This window comes from Bidens hawaiensis, unplaced genomic scaffold, assembly GCF_021521415.1.
Source record: "Bidens hawaiensis isolate Kalapana, Puna unplaced genomic scaffold, B.hawaiensis_p1.1 tig00002977_1, whole genome shotgun sequence".
Lineage (NCBI taxonomy): Eukaryota > Viridiplantae > Streptophyta > Magnoliopsida > Asterales > Asteraceae > Bidens > Bidens hawaiensis.
Window position 1 is genome coordinate 1,138,257 of NW_027491160.1, and position 14,594 is coordinate 1,152,850.

Genomic DNA, 14,594 nt, shown 5'->3' on the forward strand with positions numbered 1-14,594 from the left:
CACCAAAAAGTTATGCGCAAATCCTTGTACATCTTATCAGCGCCGGGATGAATAGAATACCGAGATTTATGCGCTTCACTCAGGATATCAGCGCGAAGATTCTCATCAAAGGGAATCCAGATGCGATTAAGATAGCAGAGAATTCCACTCAGATTAGGGACAAAGTGCGCTTCAGCGCCACACGCTAACTCGGCGCGAAGGTTACCATTACTGATGGATGCGCGCTGCGCGTCACGAATGCGCGATTCAAGGTTGCTTTGGATCGGCGCAAAGTGAAGCTGCGTGCGCGGCAAGATACAGTTAAGCTGGCAGGGTTTTCGGCTGAGCGCATCGGCTACCACATTAGCCTTACCAGGATGATACCGGATCTCACAATCGTAATCGCTGATGAGTTCGTTCCATCGGCGTTGCCTCATGTTAAGTTCCTTTTGATCAAAGATATGCTGAAGGCTTTTATGGTCAGTGTAGAGGATACACTTAGTACCATAAAGGTAGTGTCTCCAGATCTTCAAGGCAAAAACAACTGCACCAAGTTCGAGATCGTGAGTTGTATAATTCTTTTCATGAACCTTAAGTTGCCTTGATGCGTAAGCGATAACCTTGCCTCGTTGCATAAGAACACAACCGAGACCTTGGTTGGAGGCATCGCAGTACACGACAAAATCATCATTACCCTCAGGTAGCGCAAGAACAGGAGCTTCACACAACAATCGCTTGAGCGATAGAAAGGCTTCTTCTTGCTTCGAGCCCCAAATGTACGGTTTACCTTTGTGCGTTAGAGCTGTTAAAGGCAAAGCGATCTTTGAGAAGTTCGAAATAAATCGCCGGTAGTAACCAGCTAAGCCCAGAAAGGAACGGATCTCAGAAGGAGAGGATGGCGTAATCCAGTTCTTGATTGCTTCAATTTTGGATGGGTCGACATGAATACCCATCTTGTTCACAACATGGCCAAGAAACTGTACTTCATCAGACCAAAATTCACACTTGGAAAGCTTAGCATAGAGCTGCTCGGTTCGAAGCTTTTGCAACACCAACCGGAGATGTTGCTCATGCTCGGCCTTGGTCTTAGAATACACCAGAACATCATCGATAAACACAATCACGAAACGGTCCAAGAAAGGCCTACACACCCGATTCATTAGATCCATGAAAACGGCGGGTGCGTTGGTTAGACCGAAGGACATGACCAAGAATTCAAAATGGCCATAACGAGTTCGAAAAGCAGTCTTCGGAACATCTTCATCGCGGATGCGCAACTGGTGATAACCAGAGCGGAGATCAATCTTGGAGAAACAAGAGGCACCTTGGAGTTGATCAAAGAGGTCGTCAATACGCGGTAAAGGATACCGGTTTTTAATGGTGAGTTTGTTCAACTCGCGGTAATCAATACACATGCGAAACGATCCATCTTTCTTTTTAACGAACAACACCGGAGCACCCCAGGGCGAAGAGCTAGGGCGAATGAATCCCTTAGCTGTCAACTCTTGAAGTTGGCTTGCCAATTCTTGCATCTCAGCGGGCGCAAGACGGTAAGGAGATTTAGCTACGGGGGAAGCACCAGGGACAAGATCAATACGGAACTCGACTTCACGAGCGGGAGGGATACCAGGAAGATCATCAGGAAAAACTTCAGGAAAATCACGCACAACAGGGATATCGCGAAGCTTCTTTTCTTCAGCAGGTTTAACCACATGGGCTAGAAATGCAATACACCTTTTCCGCATGAGCCTTCGGGCTTCGGCGCAAGACATAAGCTTAAGACCGCGGGAGGGTTTTTCGCCGTAGATATGAAGATCACCATTTTCTCGAGGTATGCGAATCATCTTCTTGGCGCAAATAACTTCGGCGCGATTATGCGTAAGCCAGTCCATACCAATAATAACATCAAAGCTCCCAAGAGGCATGGGGATGAGGTCGATCAGAAAATCGTTTTCGTTAAGGTTAAGCGTGCAATCTTTAATCACTGAGTTTATTAAAACAGTTTCACCGTTAGCCAATTCAACTGAAAAATCTTCTTTTAAGTTATCGCGCGGTCGCGCAAGCTTCTGCTCAAAGGCGCGAGAAATAAAACTTCGATCGGCGCCAGTATCAAAAAGTATAGAAGCATAAAATCCGTTAAGTAAAAATGTACCATTAACTACGTCATTATTCGCTTGCGCTTGGTGCGCGGTTATGTTAAAAGCTTGTCCACGCGTTACTTGGTTTGAAATCTGGTTCACCGGATTCGCTTGTGTGATTTGCACTTGTAGCCTTGGGCACGCGTTCCGGAAATGACTGGGATCACCGCAGTTAAAGCACGATCTGGGTCGTGGGTTTTGGTAGGTTAGTTGTGGGTTCTGCGGGTAGACTGGTGGTGTTGGCGCAATTGGATTGGCGGGAAGGACTCTACAGTTTTCTGCAAGGTGACCAGCGCGGCCACATCGGGTACAAAGTCGACATGGGACTTGAGGTGGGTGGTGAAGTCTACAGGTTGGGCAGAAGGGGTGGTTTCCTGTGTAAGGTTTCTTAGGTGGCGGGGCAGGGAGTGCTGGATTGGTTAAGGCATAGTTGTGGACTACAGGAGGTGTTGGGTAGGTTGACAGTGGGTTAGGCGCGTAAACTGGAGGTTGATAAATGGGTTGCTGGACAATGGGCGGGTTGGTAAGCGCATAGGCTTTGCGCCTGCGCTTGAGGTTGTTACGGTTTGAGGGTTCTGGTTTGGTTTCTGTTGGTTCAGGGGCAGTCTTGGTGGGTTTGGTTTTCTCAGCTCCCCGCAGGAACAGGGTTCCTGCTCTGACATGGTTGTCGCTGAGCACAGCGGCCAACTCAATGGCGTCAGAGAGGGTTACTGGGTTTCTGGCCCATACAGAATCTTGAATTTCCATGGGGAGACCCCCAAGGAATTTCTCTATGGCTCGGCGTGAAGGGGTAACAAGGTGAGGGACAAGCAGGCTTAGTTCATGGAAGCGCGTCGCGTACTCGCGCCTTCACTGCTGTATTGCTTCAAGTTCCAGAATTCTTCCTCCAGGCGCTTAACTTCGTTGGGAGGGCAGAATTCTCGCGTCAAGAGATCCTTAAATTCCTCCCAGAGTATGCTGGAAGCAGCTTCTGCGCCACGCGCATGAGCTACTCCATTCCACCATGTAAGCGCTCTGGATTCCAGGACACTGGAAGCATATAGGGTTCGTCTGTCTGAGGGGCATTGGGTGTGGAGGAAAGTGTTTTCTATTTTCTCAAGCCACTGGAGCATCACGGTGGCTCCTTCAAGACCTGTGAACTTTGGAGGGTTACCCGCGTTAAAGGACTTAATGTTGTAACCAGAGGTGTTGGTATTGTTTTGGCTCAAGGCTTGGGCTATTGCGGCGGCCATTTCCTGGGAACGTTGCTGCGAGCGTCTGCGCGCGGCTTCTTTCTTCTTGAGATGGCGACGAGATAGCGGAGGCATTCTATAAAAGTTTTAATTTTAGTTAATATCTTGGTTTTAGCGCAAAGTTTTAATCTCATAAAGCTTGGTTTCGCGGAGTCAGTTACTGCCAAAAGTTAAAGTAAAATAAATGACCCTAAATGCAGACTTAATAAAGGTAACAAATTCGAATCAAGAATCGACAATTCATGTATCACCATGACTTTCCGAATTCCCAATTTAAAATATACGAGCAAACGAGTATTGGAGATTGACGATTCATGTATCACCATGACTTTTCAATCTTCAATATAAAACATACAAGAAAATGAGTATTGGAGGTTGACAATTCATGTATCACCATGACTTTTCAAGTCTCCAACCTCAGAACATAATCGTAAATGGAAATTGAAAATCAACTATTCATGTATCACCATGACTTTTCGGATTTTCAAATCCAACAAACGAATATGTAAGTAAAATCAATAAAAATCGAAATTCAACAAAAATCGAAATATCGCGAAATAAAACATAAAATCATATACTGCGCAAGCGCGAGCATATTCATAAACAACGAGTAATTAACAATAAGCGCGCAAACATGAGATTTCTCTCATGCGCGAGAAGGGACTCTTAGGTATTCTAGGCCGTTACGTCTAACCACCTATCCTAAAGTCAACGAGCTCTGATACCAATCTGTAACACCCCGACCAAAGGCGGATTATACATCGGGGCGCCACATATTGTTTCATTACTCGTGACACTATTGGGTGTCAATATTTAATAAATACATTCATTCGCGCACGCGCAAAGTAGACATAAGATAACATAAATCATCATAAATCAATATATTATAAATTATAATATTCGAACAGCAATAACTTGTTTTGATACATTTTAATCTAGGTCCAAAATAAAGAAAACTTCCTACGTGTCCACAAGCTCCAAAACAGCTACTGCAAACCTGAACATGTGTTAAAATAAACGTCAAACACTTGCGTGTTGGTGAGAAATCAAGTTTAATAGATAATAATAGATAACGATAAATCTGCGCGCAACATGTGTATGTCTGGTTTTCAACAAGGGTGTAATCTGATCGGGACCAACTCTAAGATTCATAGACTGCCAGTGCTCACAATTGAGCTCACAAACAAGACAAACTGTGCATGTGCAAACAAAAGAGAAAATCATAAACGATAGTTCTCCCGTGTTCATCTAATGGTACCATGAGAACTGCGGAATAGACCGACAAGACGGTTAATGATCCACACATACAAATAAACAGCCAAGTCTACGTCCTCAACACATGGGATACTGCGCGACTAAAGTTCATAAACAGTTTAAGACTCTAAGTTTGTATGAACACATGAACATCCCAAAACATTAAAAGCAAAAAGGGATTAGGTACGAGATTACTCACTTGATAAACGATGCGGTGTAAGATAAAGCTAGAACCAACTTTAAACAAGCACAAGTTAACCTATAAATAAGATTATTGTTTTAATGATCGGTTTTAAGTCTTGATATAAGTTAGCATAAGTAAATCATTATATATATATATATATTACCGGAAAAGCAGGACAGAACAGGGAGGAAGACGGAGGCAGAGAGGGAGGCGGCAGAGAGAGCAAGGAGAACAGGAGAGATTAAGTGTTTTGTGTGTGTAGTGTTAGGAAAATATCATTATTATTTATAGAGAAACCCTAGGGAACACAATCCCTAGAAAAAGGGGAAAAGATCTCAAAAAGCAAAAGATTCCAAAAGCAAAAGATATCAAAAAGATATGGCAGCTGCAGGGGGCAAGATAAAGTTGTCAAGGAACAGTAAAAAGGCATGGGCAGATCAGATAAAGGTACTGGTCAAGCATGGAAAAGCAGATCTCCAAAGATAATGTCAGTCACTTTTTCTGCCAACCAATGGGGTTGGTGCGCATGCTGCGCCGAAAGTAACTTTTCAGACATAAAGCAGATTTGGTCAACAGCACAAAAGATAAGACATCACAAAAGCAAACGGCTAGATTAAACAGAAGAAAACTCAAAGGGTTTAGCGCGGGAAAGCTCGAGCGCGAAGGCAAAAGTGCGCGAGCGCGAAGGCAGACAGAACCAACCTTAACGCGTCGCGGGAAGAATCACATTTCTTAGCGCGCCGCGGGAGGAACTAAAATTCCTAGCGCGCCGCGGGAAGAACTATAATTCTTCGCGCGTCGAGGGATGAACTACGATTCTTAGCGCGCTGCGAGAAGAACTACAAATCCTTAGCGCGTCGCGGGAAGAACTACCGTTCTTAGCGCGCTGCGAGAAGAATTACAATTCTTAGCGCGCTGCGAGAAGAGTTCGTCTCGCGTATCGCTGAAACAGGTGGTCTTCACGCAGGATTCCTTGTAAGGAGTCTGGCGCGTGGAGCTGCGCAGACAACCTTAGGCGGGAAGGAACAAAGGACAAGCAAAGAGTTAGAAGAAAAAGAGGGAAACAAGGCTTAGGGGCGGGACGGCGACAAGAGGGAAAAGAAGGCGGAAAGAGAGGAGGAGAGGGACGGGACGGCGGAAAGAAAGAGAGAGAAAGAGGCGGGAAGGAAAAGTATATTATTATTATTAAAAGTAAAATATAAGTATAAATAAATATTAAATCATAAAAGAAAGAGATCGGGTCAGAGAAACGGGTACCTGGGTCGGGTCGGATCGGGGCAGATGTCACACATGAGGCGTTAGGGTTGACACAAAAAAGAAACACTCAAACAGTGAATTATGAACCTCAGAACACGTCGAGTGCAATGCCATCCGTGACCGATTGAAAGAGAGATGGGCAGAGAGGAACAGGGGGATACTTTCTTTTGTTTATTTACCTACACGAACACGAACATGAACACATGTCTCGTTTGTTCATTTATCTTTTGTAAACATTCGTTTGCATTCATTTACGTTGGGTAGTGTAAAATTCGTTTGGTTATTATTTGTTTGGGTTAAGTGATGTTACTTCAATTTTGTAATCTCCCCTCTTAGGTGTATGTACTTTGTAATTTCTATCTTCTTGCTAGCTTTATAATAGTATATTACCACCGGCGTTCATATAAAACTTATTCATTAAAGTTTTGAGGCATGACAATTTAGTCTAGTTTTATGATTAAAATATCAACCAATACGTGCAATTAATTTAAATAGACTTTTAGGCCCAACAAATTTATGTTCATGTATGCTTTTAGTTGGTGTTTGTTTATTTATGTTTGTTTATCTATGTTTAATAGATACTTGTTCGTTTAATTCTGATTTGGAGTTAATAGAAATATAAATTCTCTTTTGGACAATTTATTTAATAGACAAAGAAACATGAACAAATGTTCTTCATTAAACTAAATGAACATGAAAACATGTCTTGTTCATTCATATATCTTTTGTGAGCATACGTTTACATTGGGTAGTGCAGTTGAAATTCGTTTTAATTTCGCTAAGTTATTATTTGTTTGGGTTTAGTGGTGTCATTTTAGTTTTGAATCTCCCCCCTCCTCGTGAGGTGTATCTACTTTGTTTATAGCTTGTTGCTTGTTTTATGATACCCCACCGGTATTCAAAAAAAGAACTTATTCACTAAATTTTTTAAGGCATGATAATTTAATATGGTTTTAACATATTTTTAATCCCAACAGATTTATATGTTCATGTACCTATTCATTAAATTTTTTAAGGCATGATAATTTAATATGGTTTTAACATGTTTTTAAGCCCGACAGATTTATTATGTTCATGTATATTTTTAATCGGTGTTTGCTCTGTTATATTTGTTTATCTATGTCTACTTATTTTTGTTCATTTATGCTATTCAACTCTTCGTTTGTAACATCAACGAATGAATATAAAACATAAACACGTTTATTATGCTAAGAGCAAATTATTTGCATGGATGGAGATAGTGTTACAAACTTCAAATAGTTTCATCAAATAAAAATATCTACATTTAATTTCAAGGAAATTTACATTTATGACTTTGGAAAAATCATAAAATCAAAGAATAATGAATTAAAAGAATAAAAAAAAAACAGAAAACTAAATATTATTATTATTATTATTATTATTATTATTCAAGAGAAGAGGCTTAGGCTGCTGCATGGTTCTTCTCTTCCACAAATTAATCTCTTTTCTCGTCTCCCTATTAATCCCCACAACCCCCCTAACATCAAACACTACCGGAATATTCCTTATCATCACCGGCGCCGACGACGGAACAACAATAACCTCTTCATCAGAATCATTATCAATATTATCCGACAACTTATCTCGACCACTAGAAAACCTTTTCATCGTACTCAAGCTCGGAGCTTTATCAAGATATAACGGAACCCCACCGTTTATTTTTCCGGCGACTGGTTTCCGGCCACCGCAGCCGGGAATCATCAAATCACTAAACAGTTTCATAAACCCCATCAATTTCTTGGTCTTGTTTTCGGTTTTTGAAGATTCCGGTGGCCGGAAAAAATTTCCGGCGGGTGGTAATTTGGTTCCGGCGAGCCGGAGTTTATCTTTTGTGTACTTGCACTTGATATTGCCCATGCATGAGACTCTCGGAGACGTGGGTTCGTATACTACAGCGTCGTTCTTGATTTTCCGGCGAGTGTTGTCTTTGCCGCCGGTGAGCATGGGGCCGGAGAAGGATATTCCGATATGGGATTTATGGGGTTTTTCTGAGGGTCTTGGTAGGATGCTCAAGATTGTATTTTTTGATTTTTGTTGATCCATTTTTTGTTGATTTGAATATATTGTTTTTCTAAGAGAGTTGTAAACGGAGATGTATATGAGGCTTGTGTATGTATATATATAGAGATATGGCGGTCGGAGGAAAGAGAGAGGAAGGAGTAGGGTGGTAGAAATATGTTGAAGGCCGGTGAGAGAGAATGAGACAAAATAAGGGTAGCGTGTGTGTGTTGAGAGAAGTCAATGGTGAATTTAAGGAGGATTTAACATGTTTGACTATGTTCTTGGTTTTATCATCTCACGTTTCTTAAAATAGATTCAAATTTAGTGACCCGTTTTTTAAGATATTTAATTTTCTATGTATGGTAGTTTAGTCAAAGGATGAGAAAAACAATTAAGTGTTGTTTAATAGAATATATAAATGAGATTTAAGTGGTTTTAATATACAAATAAGTTTTAGAGATAAACGTGAGTTTTTGTTAAAGTAAATCCGTAACTCTCAAGTTTTAACTAAAGTAAATCGGTAACTCTTGTATAGTCCAAAGCTTAGTTTGTACAAGTCAACAAAAGATGTTGAGTTAAATGTATGATTAAATTGTTTAGTTAATAAACATAAATGAAGTTTTATTTACACGGCTAAAATTGTTAGCTCATGATAAATTTAGATATATTGTTGCAATGTTTTTGTTTTTATCTGCATTTTAATATAAGCTTTATAAGAAAACTCATATCGGTATAAATCTTCTGTATGTAAAATTTACACGGCTCGGGTTTATGAAATTTATGTCACACCCCGATCAAAGGCGGCGGAACATGCCGAGGTGTAACGATTGTTTGTAAGCACATGACACTAATTAAAGTGACAGTATTTAATAAACTCATTTGGTTTCACAACATCGAAAATGTCACATAACAATTATCCATAAAATAACCATAAACAAGATATCACAAAATATGGCAAATTTGATATTGTTCATTTTTACTAATATCCTAAGGTCTTTGATGTCGTTTTATTCACAATCATAAATCAACCAAGATGCAAACCTGCAACATTTCATAAAATAAAGTTTGTCAACACAAAGGTTGGTGAGCAATTCATAAGTTTAATCATATTAGTATATAATAAAGATAGCCACAAAACTTGCATACGAAACGATAAATAAAAGTGGTATTTTGGATAAATAGATATCGCTAAACACATTAGAGACACCTAGCTATAAGGGGATGCCAAATAGTCTAGGATTTTATAGTTATCGTTAATTGCATTACGTTAATGACACCTTGCTATAAGGGGATGCCAAATAGTCTAGGATTTTATAGTTCCACTAACCAAAAGCGATAAACACATAGGCATATAAACATAGAACACCAAATCGAACAATTATTTAGGTAAAGTATACAACTACGTTTGTGGTTTAAGATTCAAATATAAAGCATTTTGTTGAATAAGTATGAAATGTCACCCTCAAAATAAAAGATGGAAAATAGGGTATGAAGTACTCACCTTCAAGTAGTAAACTTGAAAGATGATAATTTGGAGATTTGTCGGAACGACGAGTTTAACGCACAATGCCTAAAAAGAAAAGAAGTCTTGAATTTAGAATGGTTGTCTTGAAGGTCTTTAAACAAAATAAATGTTGAGAAATGTAAATAATTAAAGTTCAAGGTTTAAAATGTAACTATTTAAGAATTTATAATAATAACCCTTTAAAGATGTAAGTTTGCTCGAAACCGGGTTAAAGTATCTAACCTTAATATTTACTCAACATATGTTAAGTAATAAGGTGGGTAAAATGCAAGAATGCAAATCCCTTTGGAATAAAGATACTAAAACGGTTTTTTTTATCGAGTGTTCGGGTTGTCGGTTCGGGTCTTGATAATTGGTCAAACCTAAAGTCAACTTTCCAAAATATTGAATGTTATGAGATAACTCAATAAAATTTAATAAGACTTAACCAGGTATGTAGTTCCATTGTTTTAGAACTAACAACGCACGTTAAGCGAGTGTTCGGTTTTGTCGGTCCAAACTTTGTTATGAGATCAAGTTGGATCCAACATTTCCAAGTACTTAAGAAAATATTTAAAAATCAATTTGTAACTATTTTTAAAGAAATATACAAGTTTTGATGGCTAAAAAACACACTTGTGTGTCTTAAGCGAGTAAGAATCGGTTTGGTTCGGTTTCCATCTCACAACAAGTTCATAGATGGTTTCCACATGTCCAAACACTAAAGAACTTGTATAATAATGTACAAATAAAAAAAATACTTTAAGTTTTACAACCAAAAGTTAACAATAAAGTCTTTAAACAAAAGTTCGGTTTTTGGTTCGGATCGTGTTTCGGGTTAAGACCGAGGTAAGATTCTAAAAACCCATAACCATAGAATTTGTAAAAATGATTTTAGAAACTTAGATCTAACAATAAGTATGTTTAAACAATTATTTAACAAAACTAGTAACAAAGTTTGGTTTACGGTTTAGAGCTATTTACGGTTAAACCGAAGCATAGACTCTTAAAAAACCCATAACCATGGAACTTGTAAACATGACCAACAAACTAAAATAGCAAGATTAATATGTATGAACAAGTTATATAGATGTATATATCAAGGACACGAAGTCCTCCATGAAGCCTTGCCTTATGAGTTCCGAAACCTCACCGACCGGAATCGGAGAAGTAACTACCAAAGGTAAACAAGGGGCATATATTATATATATGTTGCACAACCATAAACAAGTATTAATAAGGCTCCATAAACTAATTAAGATGAAAGACTAAAAACCTTCAAGAACACTTAAGAAGATAACCTTGAATCTTTAATATTTGAGAGAGTTTTTTTTTTTGAGTTGTAGCAAGGGAAAATGAAGAGGAAAGGTGGTGTATATATAGGGTAATGTTGGTGGTCAAATATGGGTGTGAGACACAAGAGTTTTCATGCAAAATGGATCAAGACAAAAACACAAAACAACAAAAAAAAATAATAAAAAAATAAATAAATAAATAAAAATAAAAATAAAGGTAGGATGTTTTCAAGACCCAACAAGTGTGAAACAATATTGTAACAAAAATCCATCATTTTGATTATAACATAAGTTTCGGTTTACAAATTGGGTCGGTTTACATAATAAACAAATACAAAAACGAATACAAACAAGACCCGAAATTGACGAATGTCACAATTTACCTCGAGACTGAAAAAAGAATGAATTAATTATAACATCGTATTTAAATTTATAAGAATTATCATTTAGTAAAAGTTATAAAATAAAACAAAAGTCTATATGATAGCAAAATTTTCCAAAAGAATAATAAAAAATTCAGAATTGTTTCAACAAATAGGTGGAATAGCTACTATTAGGATGAAAATAGATTAATATTTTTTGTATCAATTTTAGTTTTAGTTTTAGTTTTAAACACAAATATTACCTAACTATACCGACATTGAACGTGTTGATTTTAGGGCATAACGAAATAGTTTGATTTATTGTGTAAAATATTATGATTATTATGAATAGTCTAATTATATATTTTGAACACATTGTTTTCTTTAATAACTTAATGATATTTATTTAACGCTTTGACGGGAGTTTTACTCGTCGCCACCATGATTGATTTAAAACTAAAAAGACATGTGCTTCGAAATATGGAAGGTTGCATATGATACAAAATTACAAACAGAAAGTGAAAGTGCTACAAATCTGAAGTTGTGACTTGTGACTAAGCTACTTCAGTTCGGCCCAGCTAAGCGTGTCATACGTGGCATATAAATAACTTGAAAACCATACAACGAAGATTCGGATAAGCATTTGTCTTTCAGATATCGTTTTTCTTTTCTTAAAAACAAAGGCCCGAACACCCAGATCATCCTAATAAATAAATCATATTTTCATGCATAGAATAGAACATGGTGAGTTGGTAGGAGGAAATCCATAACTTGAAAAATCCCCAAACGCATTGCGAAACAAATTGCTTGAGACCCAACAACCTCCGATAAAAATTTTAATGAGGTTACCGCTCTTTCGTTTTTTATCCAAGCCCTAGAAAAGTCATGTTCTCGCTCTTTCGTTTACCAACGATTCCTTAGTTGATGTGGATTCGAAAGAAGATTTCATTGCTTATGATTGAATTATGTTTCAGTTATTGATACTTTTGTGTTTTTTACTTTTGATATTATATATATATATATGCATGATATTAAAATTACCGCTTTCTTACCACTATCCCACTGCGATAACCTATATCTCATATAGCAGCCCTTGACCGCTGACCGATTTTTTACCGCATTAACTGCGTAGATTAGATCCAACTTCTAATTAAGTATTACCGTTTACCTAGCTTTCTATACACTTTTGCCACTTTAGTTTTACCTTTGCCTTTGTCTTTACATTTGCTTTTGCCTTGTCTTAGTTTTGCCTTGTGTATGAGAATCGTATTACTACTCTTAAAGGGAAGACATATCTAACTCGTAGAATAAGTGAAAGGCTTGCTCACGTCTCATATACAATCCTTAGACCTTACCAATTACCATACGAGTCGACTTTAACAGGCACATAGTTGTTAGCACTGTAATTTGACCTTGAATCAGGCATACATGAAGTTGAGTAAGGTATACATGATATTTCACAAGTTTATAACTTTATATGGGCATATATATGAAATTCTCTCTTCCAAAAAGATATCCTTGTTTTCAAACAAATGTGATTCTTCTGAAGATGTTAAGTTTTATTATTAAAAGAAAGTTGCAAAATTATATCATAATAGTGTATACTTTCATTATGCACATCTTTGTTTTGATACACAATATTTTCGATACTAGAGTGACGGATCCAAGATTTTTTTATTCAAATACCACTTTAAATATTTTCATCGAACGAGAGTCAACATGATCATATTTTCTCTCACTCAATAATGCATTGGTACAAATCATGTAACACTTATCAGTTAGTTTTGTATAAAAAACATTGCAAATACTTCCAAGTTCTAACCAATCTCCTTTGTATCAATCAACATAATGTCTTTAGCAGTCATATGACTCAAAGTCATCAAGTGTTTATTTAACGAATTTCAAACATCACCTTTTGTTCATCTCTACCGCTTGATGCACGATTTGGGGAACAATTAACTTGCTTGATTCTCAAGTAAAATCGTGTTTAGTAGCCTTGCATATCAAGCATCTCATCTAAACCCTTGAGTCTCTCCATTCCCTCACTAATCAAGTAACGAATCTTCTGTTTGTCATTGCAATCCCTGTTTTTCTCCATCTCGTGTCTGATTGTTTGCACAAGTTCACCTGCAAATATTTCAGTTATATATATAATAAAACCATCAAAGTAACTCATATTGTACGTGTGTTTGGATCAAACCAGATGTCCAGATTATTACTATGAGGGTGTAAACGAGCCAAGCTGCTTGTGAGCTACTCAAGATCGGCTTGTTAAAAGCTAGATTTGAGCCGAGCTTAAGCGATAAAGTTAAGCTTGTTTAATAAACGAGCCCAAACCCGAGCTTCACTTATCAAGCTCTTTTTTTTTTAGCAATTGACGCGCCTCGGTTATTGCCTCATTAGCTACATCATTACCTCATTAGCTGCGTCACTTATCGAGCTCTAGCGGGCTCGTGAACCTAAACAAGCCTATTATTTGGATAATTTTTATTTAATATATTAAATATATATTTTTAAGATCATTAATATAACATATAACATCACTTCTTGATCAAATAATGTCTATAGTAAGTTAAATATAAAATTTACAATTAAAATTATATAGAAAATATAATTATAAAAGTACATAAATTAATCAATAAATAATAAACGAGTTGAGTCTTAGTCGAGTCTGACCTTGAAAAACTATTAACAGCCCGACCTTTAGATATGGAGCTCGAAACGAGCTCTTGTAAATTAAATGAGCCTAGACTTGGCAGGGGCCGTTTACAACCCTAACTTCTATAGGGAAGAAATTGTCTAATTCCAAGAAAAACATGAAAACTATGTGAAACCGTGAACGGTAAATACACTGTGCTTAAATTCTAAATAGAATATAATAACTATTTTATAAGGAACTCGGTTGACTGTCAAAAGTCAAACATGCCATCTTCTTTTCTTTTCAATAATTGGTGGCTGGTTACTCTTTCATTTTTCCGTCTTCGATGGGATTATCATATAAACATATTGACATTGGCATATAAAAAGTTAACCTTTACTGCGTGCAGGTGCTCTTTTAGCAACCCTTAGAAAAGCGCCTATACAGCTTCAGCACCCGAGCACACAGAATGAATGCCTGCAAATCAAAGGAGACAGCCATAACCCACTCACCCCTGCAATGATGTCATATTACCATCTACTTTAAAGTTCAAACACCGAATTAACAAAATTATCATATTCAATAAGAATGTCTATCCAATGTTGAAAATGTAACTGGAAATTTCAATTCATTTATGCGAAAACTGGTTGATAAACATGTCAAACGGGCCAGCTTAAAACTATATTTAGCTAAACATGTTAAATTCATAAAGTAAACCAAAGTATACCC

General features: G+C 37.4%; 1 protein-coding gene and 1 pseudogene across 2 annotated transcripts; both read right to left on the reverse strand.

Annotated features, from left to right (window-relative positions):
* Positions 1 to 7,311: 7,311 nt before the first annotated feature.
* Positions 7,312 to 8,108, reverse strand: LOC143621814 (uncharacterized protein At1g76070-like). Its single transcript, XM_077093125.1, has one exon. The coding sequence runs from the start codon at positions 8,106 to 8,108 to the stop codon at positions 7,419 to 7,421; it is 690 nt and encodes a 229-aa protein (XP_076949240.1). The 3' UTR covers positions 7,312 to 7,418.
* A 4,821-nt stretch (positions 8,109 to 12,929) lies between these two features.
* Positions 12,930 to 14,366, reverse strand: LOC143621884 (uncharacterized; annotated as a pseudogene). The gene is made up of 2 exons (XR_013151611.1): positions 14,260 to 14,366; positions 12,930 to 13,354 (listed from the first exon to the last, which is right to left on the reverse strand). The product of XR_013151611.1 is annotated as an uncharacterized LOC143621884 (transcript).
* Between the last annotated feature and the right edge of the window lie 228 nt (positions 14,367 to 14,594).